Genomic DNA, 22727 nt, shown 5'->3' on the forward strand with positions numbered 1-22727 from the left:
GACTCATCTCTTCCATAGTTTGGCATTTTAAATTCTGATTTCATTTAACAAATGTTAAGAAAGGCCAAATTGCTGCTTGTTTTTCTTCCCTCTCCACCACCATCTAGAGTTGCCAGGTGTCTGGTTTTCAACCGGAATGCCTGGTCGAAAAGGGACCTTGGCAGCTCTGGTCAGCACCGCCGATCAGGCCGTTAAAAGTCCGATCGGGCCGTTAAAAATCTGATCAGCAGTGCTGCAGGGCTAAGACAGGCTAGTCCCTACCTGTCCTGGCACCATGCTGCTCCCACCCTGAGCATCAGCTCTGCAATCCCATTGGCCGGGATCCGCGGCCAATGGAAGCTAGGGGAGTGGTTCCTGTGGGTGAGAGCAGCATGCAGAGCCTCCTGGCTCCCTCGCCTAGGAGCCGGACCTGCTGGCCGCTTCCAGGGTGCAACGCGGAGCCAGGACAGGCAGGGAGCCTGCCTTAGACCCGCTGTGGTGCCCTTAGACCAGGAGCTGCCTGAGGTAAGCCCCTACCCCAACCACTTGCCCCAGCCTTGAGCCCTCCCCAAATCCAGAGCTCCCTCCTGCACCCTAAACCCCTCATCCCTGGCCCCACCCCAGAGCCCACATCCCAAGCACTCACCCCCTCCAACACCCTAACCCCCTGCTTCAACCCACAGCCCCTCCCACATGGTGAATCCCTCTGCCCCAGCCTGGAGTCCCCTCCTGCACCCCAAACCCCTCATCCCAAGCCACACCCCAACTCCCTGCCACAGTCTGGAGCTCCCTCCCGCACCCTGAACCCCTTATTTCTGGCCCCACCCCAGAGCCTGCACCCCCAGTTAGAGCCCGCACCCCTGCCCCAGACCAGTAAAAGTGAGTGAGGGTTGGAGAGAGTGAGCCACCAAGGGAGGGGGAATATAGTGAGTGGAGGCAGGGCCTCAGGGCAAGGGTGGTCAGTTGTGTGATTAGAAAGATTAGAAAGTGACCATGCCACCTACCCGGCATTCCGGGGATGGGGGACATATGGGGGGACCGGCGGTTTCAGAGGAGGTGCTCTGGGTTCCAGCAGGGAAGGGGGACAGAAGGGGAGGGTCTCAGGCAGAGGGGGATGGGTCAGAGGCTAGCCTCCCCCAATGGCTCATTCACCTACCGCCCATGGTCAGAACCTCTCTTTAATGGGGTCATCAGGGCTTGCCGGGGCTGAGGGCAAAAGCCGAAACCCGAGCCCCACTGCCTGGGATGGGGGCTGAAGACTCAGGCTTCAGCCCTGGGCAGTGGGACTCAGACTTTACCCCTCCCTCCCCTGCCTGGGGTGGCAGGATTCACGGTTTGGCTTTGCCCCCCCGCGGATGACCAGATGTCCTGATTTTATAGGGACAGTCCTATATTCGAGGTACTGTCATATATAGGCACCTATTACCCCCCACCCCGTCCCAATTCTTCACACTTGCTATCTGATCACCCTACTCCCCTCCCCCCCCCCCCCCACTCCTGCAACCCAGGGCGGCCGGGCTCAGGCTTTGGCCCCACCCCTGCGAAGGACACACCTGAACAATGTCAGGCACAGGATCACTTAGGCTGGAACAGTATTAAGTTTCTATCATTCCCCTGGGAGGAACCTCTTTCACCATAAAGAAGCCCAGGAGGCTTAAGATCTGCAGATGTCCTATGATCATAGCACCAATTTGAGACCTTAGGTCTCTGAACTGGTAACATGGAGAGCAGAGTGCAGCAACTCACATATTTGAGATACACAGATCTGAGATATCAGCATTGAAGCCTGAACTTGAAAAGATTTATACACCTTTCACTTTATCCAATGTTGGTAGGCCCATTGACGTCAATGGAACTACTCACAGTGTGGAAGGAGACGCATGCGTGTACGTCTTTGCAGCATCAGGACCTAATTGTGTTGTAGTCAATCTCTGAAAATAAAACATTCTAAATGTAAATATAACTAATTATATAGGTTAATATAAACTTTAGAATCAGGAGCCAGTGGTGTTGTGAGTTCCTATAGAATTACATATTTCTGTGATTTCCAGATGAGACCATCATAGCACAATAATATAGTAAGCAGCAAAGGAATTAATGCTATTCCACTCCCTCTAATTTGATTTTATTTTCTATCGCACACATTCTACAAATAAAGTTCCCAATGCTAGGAAGGTGACCATCTCTTTTTTTAAAAAAAATAATTAAAAAGGGCTTTCTAGTTAGTCTGCATTCTGTATTGTCTTATGCGGTCACTGCATTTCATTGTTCTGTACAGGACCATGTGGTACAGTACCTGAGAGAACCAGGGTGCCTATGGAAAAAGTCCCCAAAATGTAATTTTGGTGAAAAAAAAAGTGCTCATAAATTTAAATACATATAAATTAGCCCACCAAAATGAAAAATCCAAGGACCCACCAACCAGTAAACTCCCATAACAAAAACACTATATTATCCCACCCTGCTATTGGTGGGCTTGCATGAAAGTCTCTATTTTTATTACCTGGGCAATGAGAAAGGGGAAAAAAGCCTCAAGTCCCTCTTCTTCACTGGTCACTTCCCGAGGAGACAAAAATCTGTCAATAACCATGGCTTAGCCACTCTCACACATACTTATGAGAGAGTGAAGCAAGCTCCTGATGCACTGGTCCCTTATATGGGGAGGAGTCCTGCTCCCAACTTCTGTTTTAACCAAAAAAGAATTTCTCATCACACCCACCCCCACACCTTGTATATATAGCTCCATTAATACGGCTGACAGCCTCCTCTCCAATCTGCCATACCAAACCAGAGGAGCGTTCTGACTGATTCAGGTATGTAGCTTTGAATAACCCTCTTGCACTACTCAGCAAAGCTGGCCTGGTAAGTGTTGAGTGGGACTTTGTTGGGGAACAGTTGGCAGGCTGTGTAAAATATGAGATGGGTCAAAATGTTACATATGTGTCTGTACGTATATGAAAATCTTTATTCAACGGATCTGCTACATCCTGCTGCAGTCATATCCTTCCCAGAAAGCAGTGGATAATGTCAGCTCATGCAGTCCCTTTCCCTGCTAGTGCAGAGCTCTAAGTGGGAGATTAGTGTTAGTCTACCAGCATTTTAATTTTATTGCCTCATTCTCAGAAGTACCACAATACAGTATTGCATATTATCATACATTCTACACATGCCTCCATTTCCTGGGGTGATGGTGAACTGTCATTGAAGAGTAACAAAATATAACTAAAATATATACACATTGCCTCAAGCAAACCTCAGGGCTGGCTTGGTATTACATACAACATGCCCTGACTTTCTTACTCAACCACCCCTGTCTTGCAGTGTGGCACATAATGTGCTGCTTAAATAGCAGAAATAGTGCCCAGAGAGAGCATGTTTTGTGGACTTATATTTTATAAAGTGATAGGCTTAAGGGGCATGTGTCAGAACTAAACCATGAGGTGACTGGGAATCTGCGGAGCCTATGCAAGAGAGTCATATTGCCTACACCACCATGCAGCCCTGGGGCTAGTGGATCCATTCCTCTGCAGATCTGCTAAACTTCCCTCACCTGTGGGGCCATGACTCGTAGCCAGCTAATGATCGGTTACTGCTGTGTGTTAGGATAGTTCCTTCCTTGACCCTGTAAGGAGATTACCTGTGGACAGGCTAGCACTGGGGAGCTGATTTCAGGCAAGCTGCTCATTAGTTGGAGGGCTTGTTATTTTGCCTGACCTTGCTTTCTGACTTGGAGAGGTGACGAACTTAAAGAACCAGTATCTAGGTCAAATATTTGATCAGTAAATTACTACCAGAGTGCAGAGATCTTGACTTGTGAAGGTAAAAAGCCTGTTAAATTATAGTCAATAGGCTTAAGCACTCTGCTTCCTTTAATTAAAGTTACCTATAAAGAGTGTAGTATGGCAGCACTTCCAAAAAAAAATCAGACAAATGGTGCTCATTGATTTGTTACAAGGTGTATTTTATAATCCTATTATAAAAGCTTATAAAGCTAGGAATAGTTGAGGTTGGTCTGTATACTTACTGGACTCCATAACCCATATTTTCTCAATTCTGCTATGTTCTCTCTACATTTGACATACTGTTCTACAACTTGTTATGTAAGAAAAATCTTGTACCGTCAACAATTGTTTACCTTTAATAACAAAAACATAATAAGTAAAAATCTTAGGGCTGCCTGTTAAGTGTACGCACTTTTATTTCAGGCTAATCCTAGTTGTATAATAACTTTTCTCATACTGTGTAAACAAACCATAGGAGAGAATTCAGATCTAGAAAGGAGTATGGAACAGCAGAACTGGCAATGTATTATATTTGGGATTAATGTAATCTTTTATATGCTCATATGGACATGCTGATATTTGCTAAATGAAAAAAATATGCTTTGATGCTGGGAAGTTTATAAAAAAAGATTTGCATGTACAATATGATAATAAATTAGCCTAGAAATGCCTGTTGAAAACTGTTACAGCCAACTGTATAATGGAGAATATAACATTGTTGCTATTATAAAGGGATATCCTGGCACATACAGTATTTGTTTATAGCTTATTAATCTTGAATGAATTTCAATGTGGCCTCTCTCTCCCCCTCACCTCCCTCCCCCAAAAGTTAGTAGTTTTGTACAACAGGAGAGCAGTCTTAACCGGTGAAACATTGATGTGTATTAAGGTCAGCGTGAAAGAGGTTGAAGAGTGTTCATAGGAATAACTGTTGTAGCCCTCCTTTGATTTCCCAAGCTAGGCAAGATTGGAAGTTGAAACTCCGTCAATAAGGTTTTTGTACTTTTTATATTTAAACCACACTTGCAAATCTGTGACAGGGTGACAAAGTATGATGGAACCCTGTGGTACAATATGAAAGCTTACGTAGGTCATATTCTAAAAATACAGAGCCAAAAATTCAGATGGCGCATGAGACAATAAGCTGACAAGCATTTATCCCTGATAGTCCAGAAACTTAAGCACCCTGGACAGTAAATTGAGACCCGCAGAACATCCTGCCATCTTATAGTTTACGAAAGCACAAAAGGCTAGGTTCACAAAGGTACTTAGGAGTGGTAGCAATGAGTGTCACTATGGCTAACTTTTAGGTACCTAGAAAAATCACTGAGATTCACAAAGCCTGAGTTTGGAATGTAGGCTCCCAGTACAATGAATGAGCAGAGATAGGTGCCTCCATAGAGGATTCACAGAAGCTAACCAGCACTGTCCTAAGCTAGCCAATGGGAGATGCCAAGGCGTTTGTGCTAAATCCTGCCCTCTCTCAGAGATAAGCATTCATGTCCAGGCTGCAGGGAGATGCCCTTTCTAAAAGCATTGCTCAGCTATAACCCTCTCTTGGAGTTAGTTGCGTAGGCAGTTTTTGCAGGAAGAGGAGGATGCACTCTCCCTTCATCGCTTTTAGCCCAGTGATTAGGGTACTCACCTGAGATGTGGGAGACCCCAGTTCAAGTCTCTCCTCTGCCCAATGAGAAGGGATTTTTACAGGGCTCTGCCACCACTTAGGTGAGTGCCCTAACCACTGAGCTATGGGATTGTCTGATGAAAACGTACAGGATAGGGCAACAGAAATGAGTAGGGGTATGAAACAGCTTCCACCTGAGGAGAAATTAAAAAGACTGGGACTGTTCATCTTAGAAAAGTGATGACTAAGGGAGGATACAACAGAGGCCTATAAAATCATGAATGGTGTGGAGCAAGTGAATAGGGTTGTGTTATGTGACAGAGTAGAATAACACAAGAACCAGGAGTCCCTGAATGAAATTAATAGGCAGCAGGTTTAAAACAAGCATAAGGAAGTTCTTCTTCACACAACACATAGTCAACTAGTTGCCAGGGGATGTTGTGAACGGTATAACTGGGCTAAAAAAGAATTAGGTAAGTTAGCCAAGACAACCGGGGACTAAACCCCATGTTCTGGATGTCCCTAAATCTTTGCCAGAAGCTTAGACTGGCTGACAAGGGATGGATCAGTTGCTTAATTACCCTGTTCTGGTCCTTCCCTCTTAAGCATCTGGCACCAGCCACTGTTGGAAGACAGGTCATTAGTCTGACCCCCCCCCATATGGCCATTCTTATGTTCCTATGATAGAGGGTTTTTTCTGTCTCTCCTGTTTAAGCTGTTCCACTTTTAGTAAGAGGTGAGAGAGCAACTCTGTTCCCTAGAGCACTCACCTGGGAGGTGAGGGACCAGGATTCAGTCCACCTGCTCCAAAGACTTTTTTTTTAATTATTTATCCACAGAGGAAAAGTTTCAACAGATGAGATTTAAGGAGCCCCATATGAGAGGTGTCAGAGCCCTGTTCTAATCTCTCGTCCTCATCAGGTGGAGGGAGAATTTGAATTAGAAGGGTGACCAGACAGCAAGTGTGAAAAATTGGGACAGGGGGCGGGGGGTAATAGGAGCCTATATAAGAAGAAAGACCCTAAAATCAGGACATCTGGTCACCCTATGAATTGGTGACCTATCCCATCCCAGGTGAGTACCTAGCCACCAGTGAGGAGAAGAGCATTGTCCTCCCACTTTCTCCCCTCACTAGGCTGTGCTGTGTAAGCTTATCTATAGGGGTACATGCTGATAGGCAAGCTCTAAGACACTTACCTGATTGGGCCATTCAAGTGAGTTAAGCGGAGGAATGTCTGTCCTCTGGTTTGTGAATCACTTTGGGGCTTAGCTGGATGCTTGGTGTGGGGCTGCAGCGTGCATGTTGAAGCAGACACATAGGCATCTAGGGAACCTTTACTGCAAAAATGAGCACACCTTGCAAGTTTAGGCCTCTACAGGGTTTGACAGCCGAGCAGGGATTGTGGTAATCTTGGTAGGGCCCAATACAGGGCTTTAGACACCTAACATAGCAACTAAGCACCTAATTCCTTCTGTGAATCTAGCCCAAAGTTACTATGCTGCCAGAAGTGAAGCCAGCTATAATCCCATGTTAGTCTTTCCCTCCCTTTTCTTATTAGTTGAAACACCGTTTCCTCTTCAGTATGTGCCACATGTGCAAATGCCATTTTGTCTGCAATGTACAGCTAGGCAGCTGGCTTGGAACATGTCAATATTTTTATCTGTACTGTCATGTCTCTGCACTCAAACTATTGTATGACTCCTTTTCTTTTCTTTTTTAAGAATAATGTATAACAGACATCTTCCCTCCCCCTCATTATAGGCTTTTATTTCTCCTTCAGGGCAGAGGATCAACTAGTGGGTAAAGCGTGATTAGGAATTGTCTTCAGCCCAGCTCCTGCAAATTTCTCCATGCAGACAGACCCCTCTAACCCACCCCCGCATGGAGCCTCACTAAAGTCAATAGGGCTGCATGCAGCTATAGGGATCTACCCACATGCAGCAAACTGCAGGATCACAGGTTTGAAGGCTAGTCTTGGCTGTAGAATTGATTTTTCTGTTTAGCCTTGGGCAAGTCACATTGGGAATATCTTCACTGCAGTCGACCAAGGTACTTACACTTTCATTACCTCCCGTGAATTAGCCTAGCACAAATGACAGCAGCCACATTGCAAAGTGACACGTGAACTGCTGACTCCATGCTGATGCTGCTCTCACTCAAGTGTGGCAAAGAGATCTGGGCACAGAGCCCATGACTCTGCACTGCAGTAAGCTGTGCCCCTCTGTGAATTCTTTTCTAGTGAATTGGTGGAGAACACATCTATCCTCTCTGAGTATGGGCAGGGCAGGGCAAGGAAGAGACAAACTGCAGGAAGGCACTGAAGGACTAGCAGCATTTGAGTGGAGCTAGCCTTTGTTTATACTACAGAGCGGTCACAGTAGCAGCTGATGAGTTGTACTCACTTGAGCTTTAGCCTCGGCCCTCCAAGTTAGCTCTGCTTAAGGGTTTTTTGTGATGACAGGATTTAAGTTAGGGATAATACTGAACTTATAGCACAAGTTAAGGTTGCAGTGAAGAGAGACCCTGTGTCTCTGTATTGCACTTTGAGAACCGTATGTGGCTCCTGGAAAAGGGGAACACTATGAAAATTAACTTAAGACCATCCAATGAAGGGCCTTATTGAAATGCTAAGCATCTCAGGCCACTCTGAAGTTTTCCTGTGAAACTCTGGGAGACATGGCTATTAAGAAAAAACATGAAGTTGAAAGTCAGTAAGTGTCTCAATTTTCTTGGGTCAGGGAGCAGATGAAAGACATTTTCAGTCCCAAGTGGTGTTAGAGCCAAAGTGCCCAAGCAGTCTGTGTCTGCTTCTACACCCTATTGTGGGGTGTAACTTACTGCTTCTGCCTTCAAAGCTGGGCAGCTGGAGAGCAGCAGCTGCTGGCCGGGAGCCCAGTTCTGAAGGCAGAGCTGCCACCAGCAGCTGTGCAGAAGTAAGGATGGCATGGTATGGTATTGCAACCTTTACATCTGCAGAGATGGGCCCTCAGACACTGCTCTCTGGTCACCCACCTCTGAAGGTAGTGCAGAAGTAAGGGTGGTAATACTTCAACCCTTCCCCCCTAAAATAACCTTGTTACCCCCTCCCCCCGCAACTCCCTTTTGGACTAGGACCACCAACTTAAGAAATGCTTATCTCCCCCGAATCTGTATAGTATACAGTAAAAGTGCACAAAAGACCAGATTTCACTGTCTATGATGTGTTTTTCATGGCCGTGAATGTGGTAGGGCCCTATGCATAAGGGGATTCATAGCCCCCCAGGAGTAGAAATTAATCCACCCTTCCCAGTCCTCAGGGCAGGAGCTATAAAACAGCTTAGCCCTTACATAGACTGCACTGAGAGAAATTTGGTGCAGCTCCTTATATAAGTGATGTCTTTCCCTTTGCTTCATTGAGTTTTGGCTCAATCTTTTAAGAGAGAATTTTGTCTAGAAACACTTAAATTACATCCTACATTATCTAGGGTATGCAATTTTCAGAATTCTACTGGCCCATTTGCCTAAGATGAGTAACTTATTTTGATAAGTTCTTCACTCTTTTCAGTAACAAGCTAGAGTGCCGAAACATGTGGGGGGGGGGGGGTGTTTACCTGGACTAGCCAATTTCCATAGTCTTCTTGCAAGAGTGGGGTAGGCGAAAGTTGTTATGAATTATGTTTAGAGAAGACTTTCAAGTTTTTGGTAAGAACATTTACATATATTTTTCCAGGGACTTCCAAATACTCAAAGCTATGAAAAACCTGTGTGTATTGTGCTGTGGTAGAGTCAAAATACATACATCTAGTTTTTCCACGAGAAAACCATGAAGAGCATCATCTAATTGCCTTCAGCCATTTAGCAGCTTTTAATTAGACAATTCAGTGAAATTAATGGAACTGTTGCCTCTTAATGGAGTAAGCATAGGGCTCTGTAAAAGTACTGAAAAGAAGTAGAGTCTGTGTTCATTTTAATTCACATCACAAAAAAACATATTCAAAATATAAATACAATCTTATGATACATTATAAGCTTTTGTCCGTTAAAGATAACTCCAACACTCTCATGGACTATATTCAACCCTAATGAAAATAGAAGCAACTTAACTGGTTTCAATAGAATTGTGCCCACTTGTGCCAGCAATGTATTTAGAACTACTAGTTCACAGCAGTAAAAGATTTTTATAACTCTTTTTGTAAGGGCGATACTTTTCTTTGCAAGTGTTCACTGCCAAATGAACTCTAACTTTGCAAGTAATGGAACACAAGCCCTGAGGAAAAAAAAAAAAAAAGCCCTGAGCTATTCTGGAGCGGGCTCTAAATGTCCTTTGTCAAACTGTGCAGGATGACCAGCGGAGAGCCCAGTAGTGGGTGGTGCTGAGCAACCTGAACTCCTGCTAACTCAAATTAGTCTGAATTGTATTCACAAAATTACAACACTGATAATTACAGGCACAGATTTGATGATACAGTTGCAAGGTGGGGGCCTGAGGCAATTTTCAAATTTAGCCTATCTTCAATCATTCCCCATCCAATATATGGACTAAATTTCTAGTCATAGTATAATTCCTTAGTTCTTGTCAAATGTTTTCCTTATGTCAAAATAAATATCTGGCCCTGATCTCTCCTACAGAGTTTTTGCTTTGCTGTTACCTTACATTGCCTGGCTTGTTGGATATTAGCAGTAGCATGCAGGTGCTGAAAAGTGCAAAACTAGTTTGTGTGCCTTAAACATAGATAAAGTGCAGCCTGGTAGGCCCTCTCAGCCTCTGAATGATTCTAATCACATTAGCTTGCCACATTACTCTGCAATGAAATCAGTTTTTACAAGAAGCCTGCTGTACCTACAGCCAAATCACTACAGAAGTGGGTGCTGGTAATTGCTGGTCTTTGTGCCAAGAATGTAATAAGGACAGACTATACATTCATACTGACTTTGGAGCGTGGGCAGATTCTTTATTTAGAAAGAGAGAGTGGAGAGAGCTGCAGTTCAGCATCTTAATCTATAATCACTCCATGAAATCATGGTCTGTGCACTGCACAACAAAACCAGGGCTAACAGATGTTATATAATTCCAGAAATGACTGTGAAAACCTCTAGCAATAAAGTGCACATGCTTTGTAGCCTAGTTTCCTTGGTAAGCACATAATTCCTATGGACCTCAACAGGAGATATGAACTGAACTTTTTAGATCCCCAGTAGTGTCACTGGGAAAAGTTATCTCACTAGGGTAAGGCAACTTCTATAGAGAAATGGAAGTAGAATGGAAAGTAAAGAGAATATGGTAATTAAACATTACTCCTAAAATACTATCAATTTTTCCTTCCATTTGAAAAAAATTACATTAACAAAATAGGCTGGTGATCAAGAGTAAGCATATCTTCCTTGAGTGCCCAGAACAATTCCCCTGAAGTTTCTACAAAGACATCCCCTGACTACAAAGGGAGTTAGATCAGGAACCTTGTAGTTTTGTCTGTAAAGTGCCTAGTGTCATAAATAACACACCTTCCTACAAAAGGGTTTCTGGTGCTCCTTTTGAATTGTTCTGCACCAGTGAAGTGCCTTCATAAATGAGATGTTTAGAGTGCACTCTTCAGGGAGAGGTAAGGAATGGCAAAGACCGAAAACTGACAATTTTTATATTAAAAATATTTTGAATGACCTAGATGCATCAGCTCTGAAAAGGACATGGAGGTTAAATATAATTACCCAGATTTTCCTATATTTAGGAAGAATCTGTGAGCTCTCACAGAACTTCCTCTAAATCCTTAACCATGCTGTTCCAATGGAGCTGTGCTGCTAGGGTCTTCCACACTGACCTCTGCCCTTGGATCACCTCCCTCTAGGAATGGGAGGGTCCAGGTCCCAGAAAGGAAGAATGCCTGAGTTAATACTGACTCATGGTATTAACGAAGGCTAGGAATCCCTGCAGGTTTGGGAAGGGGATGTCCCCTGCCAGCTCCACTTTCTCTTGGTCAAGCTAGTCCCATCACAAATTATAGTTCCCCAGCCAAAACAAGGGCCTAACTCTGGGATCTAGAGGAGAAGAGTATACAAGTGGGGAATCACAGGCTGAACACACGCACACAAACCCAATGAGGATCTGACACTGTCTGCCTCCTCTGACTGGATAGGCACAGAAGAGGACTTAACTTGGTTCCAATTATGTGTGTGGTTTTTTTTTATCTCCACTAAAAACCTCAAAGTGAGGATTTTTTAAAATCTGTTTTCACTATTTAATCCTTTTTTCCCCAAATAACTTATTTATTTGTTTAGACAAAGCTCAGTGTTCTGAATGGGTTGTAAATGCTGCAGAGGAAAATTGAGTTTCTATTAACATTTGTTTTTGATTAACTTTGTTGATCATAGGTTTCTGAACTTTGGTTTCAATCAAATCTAAATATTAGGCCTACTTTTATCTGCACATCCCTTTAAGCTTGCTGTATGTATGATAATTAAGCTTCCTGTAGTTCTCGATCACTTATGGTATGCTACTTGCTATACTTGTCACTGAAAATTATAAAAAAATTAAAATATATTCACTGCATCTACCACACAACTAAAGTAAACCCTAATCAAACAAACTACATACCCTTTAAGCATTTGTAGTGTTGCATGGATAACTACGTAGTTTTCCCTAAAGCAAAAGATGCATAGAAAATGCTCAGGGTCAAACTAAGATATTTAGGCACCTAAAGATGTAGCTAGGTATCCAATGGAATTGTCAGAAGAGCCTAAGGCATCTACCTCCTCTGTCTAAAAACTTATTCAAAGCCATATGAGGACTAGGCTGAGACTGGAGTTCGGGTTTCTGCTTGTTGGTTACCCAAGTTCTTGAGATTTACATTTAAAAAAAAAACCCAAAATATTTATGTTTGCAGAGCATTTTAGTGTGGTTAGTTACTCCAATTTTCAATTCAGAGAATGTCCGGTCATTTAACATGGGGAAAAGCTATAAACTGCCACACTGGATATGGAAGGAGCTGATAAAGGCAGATGTAGAATTTAACCTCAACAAATTTGAGGATATAATCCAAAAGAAAAATATAGAGGGTGGAGGAGAGAATTAAAAATGTTACTGAGTGATTTTTGTTTTAATTGAACTGTGGGGAAAAATGGGTTAGGGTTTCCAGTAGTAACCAAAAAACCTAATCTACAGTAGATGCAGGTTTAGATACATAAATACATTTCTGCTTTTAAAAGCTAGATTGCACAAAGGAATAATGGATGGATGTCTTGGCGTTTTGTGCTTTGATTAACATTGGCCTGATCCATCATGAATGAAAACCATGGAAAGACCCCTGTGACATCAATAGGCTCTGAGCAGCTATAAATGCATTCCTACTAAATATTTAGAATCTTGACATAACTACTGTATTTAAGAAGTCTTTTAGTCATAGATAAGACTAATATTTAGGAAATGCCAACAACATAGGAATTTGCTAATGTGACTCTTTAGATCTCAAATAAGAGCTCAATTTTTAAGTGATACCTAATTTAATATTCTTTTGGAGAATTCCACTCTGAGCCTTAATAAAGACTGTTTAAAATGTCATTTTGGATTTAACTAAAATGTATAAAAAGTAGAAACTTCCACATACAGATTATATCTATCTTAACCTTTTAAAGGAGCACCTTAAAAATAAAAAGCATACACCGTAAAATTCTATTTTCAATGAGATGTTGGCAGCACAGGTGGTCTGAACTTGCAAAATGATGAGTACCCATCCAGTCCCCCTGTTTCAGTGAGTTTAGGTCACTCAGTATTTACCAGAGTTGAGCCCCAATTCTGAGCTATCTTCCTTGGAAGCAGATGACTTTGTACGTTCAGTCTTTACATTGTACATTTTCAGAGCTCAGCAGGGAGCACAAACCCACATGTTGAGCCAGGGATGTATGCATACCTCCTAGGCAGCACCTGCTAACCTAATCAAAGCTTTGATACAATACAGGAAGGAGGAACAGATGGTTGCAAGACACGTATGGAAATCTAGGTCAATAGCTGATTGTTTTCAGTGTCTTTCTGAGGTCAGAGTAAAAGTTTGCCAGGGTACTAGCCATGGCAGTATCTACTGCGGACTGAGGAAGCATCCCTCGCAGTTCAGTCTGGATGAAGCCTGTCAAAAGACTTTGGTCAGGACGATCCTTAAAAGGGACACAGAACCAGCCACAGGGGTGATTAAATCCACGGACAAAATTAGGTCTCACCTCTCCATAGTCTAGACTTATACCTAATTTAAAAAAAAAAGTTACAAAAAAGTCAATAAGATTGGATCAGGAAGCCATGTTTCTTGTCATATGTACACAGTTGCAGGTCTAGTTCTGTTCTTGGATCCATGGGCACATCTCATTGACATCCTACAGCAGAAAATACAGCCCTTTGCATAAATGTTCTCCACTATATAGTTAGCCAACAGACCCAAAATAAAGATTTTGTTTGCAGGAGGGAGGGGAAGTAGAAGAGATGTGAAAGAAATAAAGGGTCTGAAAGAGCAAATACAAGGTAAGAGTCTCTTCTTATGGATATTACAAGTAGTGACAGGCACACTTCAGAGACGCTTGGATCAATAGCCAAGATTTGGATTCTAGTTTTAATGCACAGAGGCTGCCCATTCTTCATTCAAACCATCTCTCACTGGACAAGCAATAACTTTACACCAGAGTGGACTCCCATTTATAAGCAAGTTCTATTTCCACTCCATCTGATTTACTATGTAGCTTTGGGCATATCACAGTTTCTCTGTCAATTTTCACATGCATAATATGGTGATACTTGCTTAACATGCAGGAATGTTGTGTGGCTTGGCTAATGTTTGTGTGTGGCTTTGAATATGTAAAGTGCTATACAGGAGCACTCTAGTATATTTGGAATACTTTTAGTAGACTATCTTGTCAAGCCTTTAAAAGTTCCAGTTTTAAAGGAGCTCAGAACAGCATACGCACTTAACTATATGGTAATCAGTTTCAAAATAAGAAAAAGGTAGTGGCCAATGACATCTTACCACATGTTAGAAGCCCCTCTTCATACTGAGTAGTGTAAGAGAAGTCAACAAACTCTCTTGGGGAAATGATGTTCCACAGCTGGCCAGCAGTGGTGTAGCGCATTACACAGCAATTCTTCAGGAGGATAGCAAAACAATGAACCATGTATCACCAAAGTCAACTTTTTAATGTTCATAAGAAGCTAGCATTTTCAACAAAAAATAAGCTTTTACTTCTATCCCACCTTCCCTTCTAAGCTACCCATTTTACAGATGGCTACCGTAAAGTGCAGATTAAAGGGTAATCTTCAAAAGTGTCCAACGTTAGGCCTTAAGTGCCTAAAATTTAGAGGTGTTGAGCAACTGCAAGTAAAGACAACAGAAGCTGAGTGTCCTTGGCCTAAGTTAAGCTCTAGAGGTCTAAAATTGGACACGCAAAAGTTTTGTGAATAAAACCCAGGAGTCTTTCACTAACTACTAGGCTGCTCTGCAAAGTGCTTTTGATTCACCACGCTAGTAATAAAGTAGAATGCAGTAATCTTCAAAAAAAAATTCTAAAGAGGATACTAATGTTCTATGTGTTAAACATTAAGTAAAATAGTTCACTGTAAGGATCTAACTTAAAGCCAGGAAAATTGAATGTAAAAAGTGATCGATGTATAAACCAAAGGCTTTGAAGTGCTGTACTGAATGTCCCCAGTGATCAGGACAAGACTAATAGTCAGCACGTGATGAACTTCACACCTATCTTTTTGGTAAGTCCTGACCCACCACAGTCACTATTCAGGTTCCAAGCACCAAATCCTGATGGCATACTGGAGCCAGCCTACAGGGAACAGGTGACTTGGTAGTTTTGTCAAAACTATGCATCATTTTGCAATGTTAAAAAAATAAATAAATAAATAAGCTACATCCCACAGAATGAATGCAGTCTTTAGAGTTTTATATCTTTTAAAAGTAAAAAAGACATTTTAATTCCCTCAGAACATGGATTTTTACTGGAAGATATCAGAGCATAACCTACTAAATCTTATCCTTTGATCCTTAATTTCAGCAATGGTGGAATTCTGTCCCAATTCAACAAGCTACTAAAAAGACTATTACATACAGGAGCATATATGTGAGATGACGCCATAAGATAAAATGTATAGACATGTGCATGGATTAACTTCTCAGGCTATATCACCATAAGATGATACACTTGCTGTGATGTACTGTAGAATACATATTTACATCCACACAAATACATGTTCTATTTAGAAGTCTAGAAGACAAATTTTTACCTCTTCAAACTTTTCAACAATGTCCATTGTAGTCATTAAGTTGTCCCAATCTAGTCTAGAAGGTCCAGGACGAATGTGATCTACTACTCTGTTGGTAATGTCTTCTATAACTCCTTGAGCTTTGTAGCTGTTTAAAATATGAAATCCTTTATGCTTTCCACTTACTATACACACATTATCTGAAGATAAAAACTAAACAATTCTATCAGAAAAGTTCAGGTACAGGAAAAGACTTATTCAATCATCCAGTCCTTTCCCTTGTAGTAACTGGTATTTTAAGAGAGAGGTTCTTAAGCTACATTCTGTATTTCTCAAATTGCAAACCCTCTTCTCAGTCCATGTGATATGACTCCTTAGCTTTTTAAAATTTATTTTAAGGCCAATAAGCTGATGTACTCCCATTCATGCGGTCTCTTTTTGACACCTACAGTGAGGCCATTTTCTGCAATACATCACTACTGTATTTCTCACTGAATGGGTAAATGGAGAGGTAGAGCAAAACAGACATCCTCTATCTCTGAAACAGCTTGTCAATTTGCTGTTCCTCTCCAATGAGGAGCAGGAGAGTCAGCTAGGGAAAAGAGGAGGGACAAGGAAAAGTAAAGGGGAAGGCAAAGAAGAAACACAGAAAGGAAAAACAAAAGGGATGAGGAGGAGTCAAATCTCCATAAAGCACAAATAAATGGTAATTTTCACTGAGAATGAGCAATCACAATATGCTTTGGTAGCCAATACCAAATAGATCTTAGTTTACACCACACATTCAAAAGTCATCTGAAACTGTTTTAGTAGGTTCCTGGAAGTTTTCACCAAGTTACCTGATCCCATCCCTGCCAAGAAACCCACATACACAACTCTTCCCAACCATAGGACGGCTTCTTAACCCATTGCGGGTTCCATGGTAAATGAGATTACCAGGATTATGCAAGGTGAGCTGTCAAATGCAAGTGCCAGCAAGTCTGGACTTAGAGTTCTTAGAAAAGTCATCTGCAAGTCAGAGCACTAAGGATTAAATCTTGCCCCATTTGATGTCAATGGGAGTTTTACCATTTATATCCAAGGAGCAAGAATTTCACCGAGTCTTCATTGACAGTTGCATGTCTTGTTATAGACAATATACAAGATGCAGGCATTAAAATGTCAAACTCTAAGTATTATAGGGACTAATTCTATACTGACAAGGTGATGGACTGGATGCTCTAATGGGTTTTTCCACAGCCCCCATTTCCAACTTCTATTAAGTCTTAGTCCCACAAACTTACTTATCTAATATGAAGGTAAACTTACAGGTATCCACTGAATTCTTCTGATGGCTTCCGCCACACAGTTGCATCTTTCTGGAAAACAAAGTGGAAGAATACCATATTTATTATGTCCACTTCTAAAGTGTGCATCAATTTTAGATCTGGGAAATTCTACATGTTTTTAGGCATGAAAACATATCAATTTGTTTTTTTACCAACAACATGCAAATGCACTCTTTCAAATGAGCTGTTTCTCAGTATCAAGTGTTGGAAATCTGTCAGAAACAGCGCTATCCTAAAGTTCAGTGCTTTGCTGGATCAAGGCCTAAGATTAGGTTCAGCACAAGTCTGTATCCCCCTACATTATTATTAAAACAGTCAGGTTTAGCCATGAAATTATTGCATTGAATACTTTGTGTGAAACTTGTTAGCAATGACACTAGGAAAAAGTAACAATGTACTACCATATAAAGAAAAGGAGTACTTGTGGCACCTTAGAGACAACATTTAGCAAGAAACCATATGTAAGACTAGTCAATGCAGCAATATCACACAAATGGTTTACAGTTACATAAATGCGAAGATTGTTTCCTGACCCAGGAAAAAGATTGGAGTGTGTCTCAGCAAAAGAAACTTAAGCTGAATCCCCACTGCATTACTAGCTCGAGCTTCAGTAGCACTCCAGCTCCATCCCTCTCCCCCACAATGGCCAACTAGCTCGAGTTTAAAGCCCCACATGACTTAAGTTACAGATTTGTATGTGTGGAAGGGATTTGGGTTGGGGTAACAGTTCAGTTATACCTCGAGCTAACTATGCTGTGAAGATATACCCTTAAAACTACAGGATATTCGTGTCTAACGGCAGATCTACACCATCCAAAGATTCAAGTTGGCTGAACTTAAAATCAGTTATGCCTAACAGGTTTAAAAACTTTTTTCCTGATCTGTGTGGAGTGGGTAAAAGCATGTTATGCATGTCTGTGTTATCATAGAATCATAGAATATCAGGGTTGGAAGGGACCTCAGGAGGTCATCTAGTCCTAGGTCTCAGTCTTCAGATGCACCCAAGTCAACTGCCGGGCAGAACTGGGGTTGGACGTAACCACAACAAAAAGCCTCAGGTGGATGGACACACTGTAAAGAACATATTTCAAATTAGTATTGGGTACATGGAGACATACATCTCTTTAGATGTTTTTTAAAAAGTGAGTCACTTATTCTGTAACAGTGGGTTCTCCCTGAATTATCACCACTCCTATATTACACTGCATCTTCTGCTTCCAAGGAAACTTGAAATGACCTACATATTTTAGAAAGACTTTAGTGAACTCCATTCTGAGCTAATCTCTTTCTAAAATCATAGAAATCTAGGGCTGGAAGGGACCCTGAGAAGTCATCAAGTCCAGCCTCCCATGCTGTTGCAGGACAAAGTAAACCTAGACCATCCCTGTTCTTAAAAACCTCCAATGATGGGGATTCCATAGTCTCCATTGGAACCCTATTCCAGAGCGTAAGTACCCTTCTAGTTAGAAAGTTTTTCCTAATATGTAACCTAAATCTCCCTTGTTGCAGATTAAGTCCATTACAACTTGTCCTACCTTCAGTGGACACTGAGAACAATTGAACACAGTCCTCTTTGTAACAGCCCTTAACATATTTGAAGTCTTATCAGGTCTCCCTTCCTCCCCCAGTCTTTTCTCAAGACTAAACATTCCCAGTCTTTTTATCCTTTCCTCAGAAGAGAGGCTTTCTAAATATATCACTTCTGTTGCTCTTCTTTGAACTCCCTCCAATTTGTCCACTTCTTTTCTAAAGTGAGACACCCAGAACTGGACACAGTACTCCTGCTGAGGACTCCTCAGTACCAAGTACAGCAATACAATTACCTCCCGGGTCTTACATAGGATATGCCTGTTAATACATCCCAGAATATTAGCCTTTTTTGCAACTGCATCACAGTTAACTCACATTTGTGATCCACGACAGCCCCCAGATCCTTTCAGCAGTACTACTACCTACCGAGTTATGCCCAATTTTATAGTTGTGCATTTGATTTGCCTTTTTTTTTTTCCTTTCTTCCTTTATTGAATTTCATCTCATTAAATTAGGACAAATTCTCCAATTTGTCAGGGGTTGTTTTGAAGTCTAATCCTGACCTCCAAAATGCTTGCAAACACTCCTGCCTTGGAGTCATCTTCAGATTTTATAAGCATACTCTCCACTCCATTATCCAAGTCATTAATAAAAATATTGACTAGTATCAGATCCAGGACAGACCACTGCAGGACCCCACTAGAGTTTGACACAGTAACACCACATTCTCTAAAAGACACAGTAAGAATGAAAAGTATAAAACTATGCTTAGGTGTCTTGGAGCTATCCTGAGGGACTTGTTTTCAGACTGGGGATCACTGGTGTATAAATACTCAAGGTGAACCTCCCAGAGTGAGTAAAAATGCCACACAGTAACCACACCCAGAGTCATGTGGCTTTGTTGGGCAGTTGAACTCTGAGCTTCTTTTGGGTAGTGGAATAACTTCACAAAAGGAAAGTAGATGCCCAGACCCACCTGTCCAGGCCGTGGTGAACAGCCTTGCACTAAGTTTCCCCGTGTGTAAAATTTAGAGATTAGAGTGGTCAGAGGAAACTGAAGCTATGAGACTTGAGGCCCAAGAAAGAGACAGAGCTGGTGCAAGATATCTGCTTCTGCGGTCAGCGTAGACATCAGCACAGAGGTCCCTTCTGAGGTTTCTCCAAAAAGGGAGTTGTCTACGCGATGTTTGTTACTACTCCTGTTTTAATAGGATTATTTACATTTTGTAAATTAGCAGATTACACTAGGAAAATGTGATTCTGTGTCACCAATATCTGCTTGAAAACAGACCACAAAGGCCCAAAAAGCTGCTACTGCATAGCAAGTGGCAAAAATACTAACTTACACCTGTTCCTACCAATTTGATAAACTTGCACTAAACAAATCAGAACACATTCCTAATCTTAAAAGAAAGAAGTAGAAATGTTTGAATCAGATCGTTCCAAGGGAAGTCCACACTTTTATAAAGGAAAACTTGGAGAACTGTTTCTAGTGTGAAATACCTTCCCAACTATGGATACAAGTAAAGACATAAAACATTTCTGCTCAAGCCTCGGACCCCAAAAGGTCAATATTAGGACTCAAAGCAGACAAGCAAGAGTGGAGCTGACCTGGGTCCTTTGCTGTACAGAGAATTCCATCTGAAAGCAATGCATAACAAACTACCATTATTTAGATGTGTGAGAAGAAGGGGAAAATATGACTTACTAATCATCTGATAAAAACAGTAGTACAATTACATAAGTTGTAGTAACTGGATCATTTACCATTTTCTTAGCAATTCGCCATTCACCATCTTCAATGCTGTGGTACTGGATTAGAGTATTTTTCAGCTTTGTTGCCAGAGAAGCTGCATCTGGAAGGATTTCCATTCTTTTTTCACCTGTATAGAAATTTACAATTTAAGTTCAAGATCAGCCATTAAGAAGGCTTAGTTTCTTTCTAAGCTAACCACTGTCTGACATCTGGAACCACCAGTTTAAGGGCAGGAACACTCAGGAAAACTAAACTGAATTAAAGGATTAAGCTAAAGTGAACTAAGACCACCTCTGCATGAGCATCCATATAGGCGTACACTGCATTTTAAAGTCACACTTTGAGTAAAGTTAAGCCAATTTAGCTAGTGTCCAAACACATGCCCTAAGACACTTTTCCAAAGAGTAAAAGAACAGCTGAATCCTTTTCCCCTGAAGTCAATGGGAGTTTTGTCATTGACTTCAGCGGGAACAGGCTCTAAATTGGAAGGACATTTGCAAATTAATGGTATCTTGAACATATCAAATCACTGAAGGCCAAAGTATGTCATTACTTTAGCCACTCTCATACATACATGTATATTATACACCTGCACCACACACATGCTTAAGTATGGCTCAGGAACTGCTGTAAATGTAAGTTAATGGTGATCACCCACAGTATACATGGTCTAGTGAAAAAAAGCCCTACACAATAATACCTAATGGAAAAAGCAGATCCTGTGGAATTTCAAGACTGACAATTAAGACAACTACTATTTTATAGATACTAAACAGACCTGGGAAGCCAGGCCTATAAACTAGGAGTCTTTTAGTAAATTGGTGAAGGCTATATTTAAAAGCAAATGGACAAATCTACAAAGGGGATTTGAGCTTAGCATTGCAGCACCTAACTTTAGGCAACTTGCCACCCAGTGGAATCCACAGCCCAAATTAGGTGCCCAGGCTCCCTATACAACATATGAGGGAGAACTAGGCCCTAAAAATGGGAATTCACAGAAGCCAGTATGCTGAGCAGGGAGCTGCCTAAACTAGCCAGTAGGAAGTGTTCAGGCAAGGGATTTAAATGCCTAACTCAGAAGCATCAGGAATCAGTTGTGAACCCTTCCCTGGAGATGGGTAACAGCCCTCACCTAGGAGGTAGGAGACCTGAGTTCAAGTCCCTGCTCTGATTCAGGCAGAGTGGAGATTTGAACCTGAATCTCCTACCTCCTGGGTGAGTGCTCTAACTATTGGGTATAAAGAGAATACTATTGCCAGTGTTTTATTGCAATTAGGTGTTCTCCAAGAATGCCTACCAGATTGGGTCCCACAGACAAGACAAGCAGGGGAACGTGTAGTTCAAGGATCCCACTGAGGCTTAGGGATAAGCTAGATGCTGAGGCAGCTTTGGGCATACCCACCAGCAGAAATGTAGGATTTTACCAGGAGAAGCTTAAGCATATAAGGCCTTTAGGGTTAGATGGCAGCTGAGCAAGGGTTTTGAGGATGGACATTTTGGACCTAAGCACCTAAAGTGACAATAAGACACCTAAATCCTTCTGTGGATGTAGCCCATAACTAATTTTATTAGCTAACTCTTGCATTTGAAATTAAATATTTGACAATTAATCTTTATTTAAAAAAAGATCCCACTCCTAAGTAAAATACAACTACTTTATACAAAACTACAGCCATTCAGAGAAGATCCACTCTATTCTTCTTACATAAAGGATTGCTGTAAAATGGAAAAAAAAAACCCTCAAGTCCTCAAGTTATTAGTAGCATTTTAGATTAATTTTAAAAGTTTTTAAAATTAAGTGTGGTTAGCCATTTACTATCTTAAACATGGAGCCCTAATGCTTTGTGTAATCCCATTTAAATCAATGGGAAAGCCAATGGTAGGACCTGACCCTGCCATTGCAAATGAACTATTAGCTTGGGCTATGAAACCAGAGAGATCCGTTTAATTTCTCTTTGCTATCTGGCTAGTTTCTCTTTCTACTTTTCATGCACTAGCACAATGCTTTGTTTGGGTTCAATATCCTGCAGTGGAATATTTTTCTAATTGATTTATTTTTAGTTTTTAATTTGTAGAAAAATGGATTCATATTAGGTTGTTATTAAAATACAACTCCTAGGGTTAAACTGGTTTGTCTCGAGTAGGGTGTGCATGGAAGGTGAAAATAGCAAGGGAGGAAGAGTGTTCCCTCCATTCCTCAAACTCTTGAGCAGGGAGTCAGTTATAAACAAGATGGAAACCAGAGGTTCAGCTCCCAAATTAGTGCCAGTGGTAGCACTAATTTCTTCAGGAGACCCAAACACTCCAACTAACCTTACAAATGGTGGCAGACCTGCCCATTCAGTAAACTTGCCCTAGAGGAATTTTAGCTGAGTAAGTCAGAAATCTCACAGGGCTCCTACTGCTCTACACTTCACAATCTTAATACTTACACTCCCTCCTAAATTAACTGCCTAATTTACATAGCTCTCAATGCAGCCAGAGCAGAGCCTGTAGTCAAGAGAACTT

At 41.6% G+C, this 22727-nt stretch overlaps 1 protein-coding gene across 1 annotated transcript; it reads right to left on the reverse strand.

The window, feature by feature from the left end:
* Positions 1-13357: 13357 nt before the first annotated feature.
* Positions 13358-20341, reverse strand: STARD4 (StAR related lipid transfer domain containing 4). The gene is made up of 5 exons (XM_077816344.1): positions 20231-20341; positions 16914-16963; positions 15627-15753; positions 14365-14479; positions 13358-13593 (listed from the first exon to the last, which is right to left on the reverse strand). The coding sequence occupies exons 1-5, from the start codon at positions 20333-20335 to the stop codon at positions 13358-13360; spliced, it is 633 nt and encodes a 210-aa protein (XP_077672470.1). The 5' UTR covers positions 20336-20341.
* Between the last annotated feature and the right edge of the window lie 2386 nt (positions 20342-22727).

The sequence above is a fragment of the Eretmochelys imbricata genome, chromosome 5 (assembly GCF_965152235.1).
Source record: "Eretmochelys imbricata isolate rEreImb1 chromosome 5, rEreImb1.hap1, whole genome shotgun sequence".
NCBI classification, from domain to species: Eukaryota; Metazoa; Chordata; order Testudines; family Cheloniidae; genus Eretmochelys; species Eretmochelys imbricata.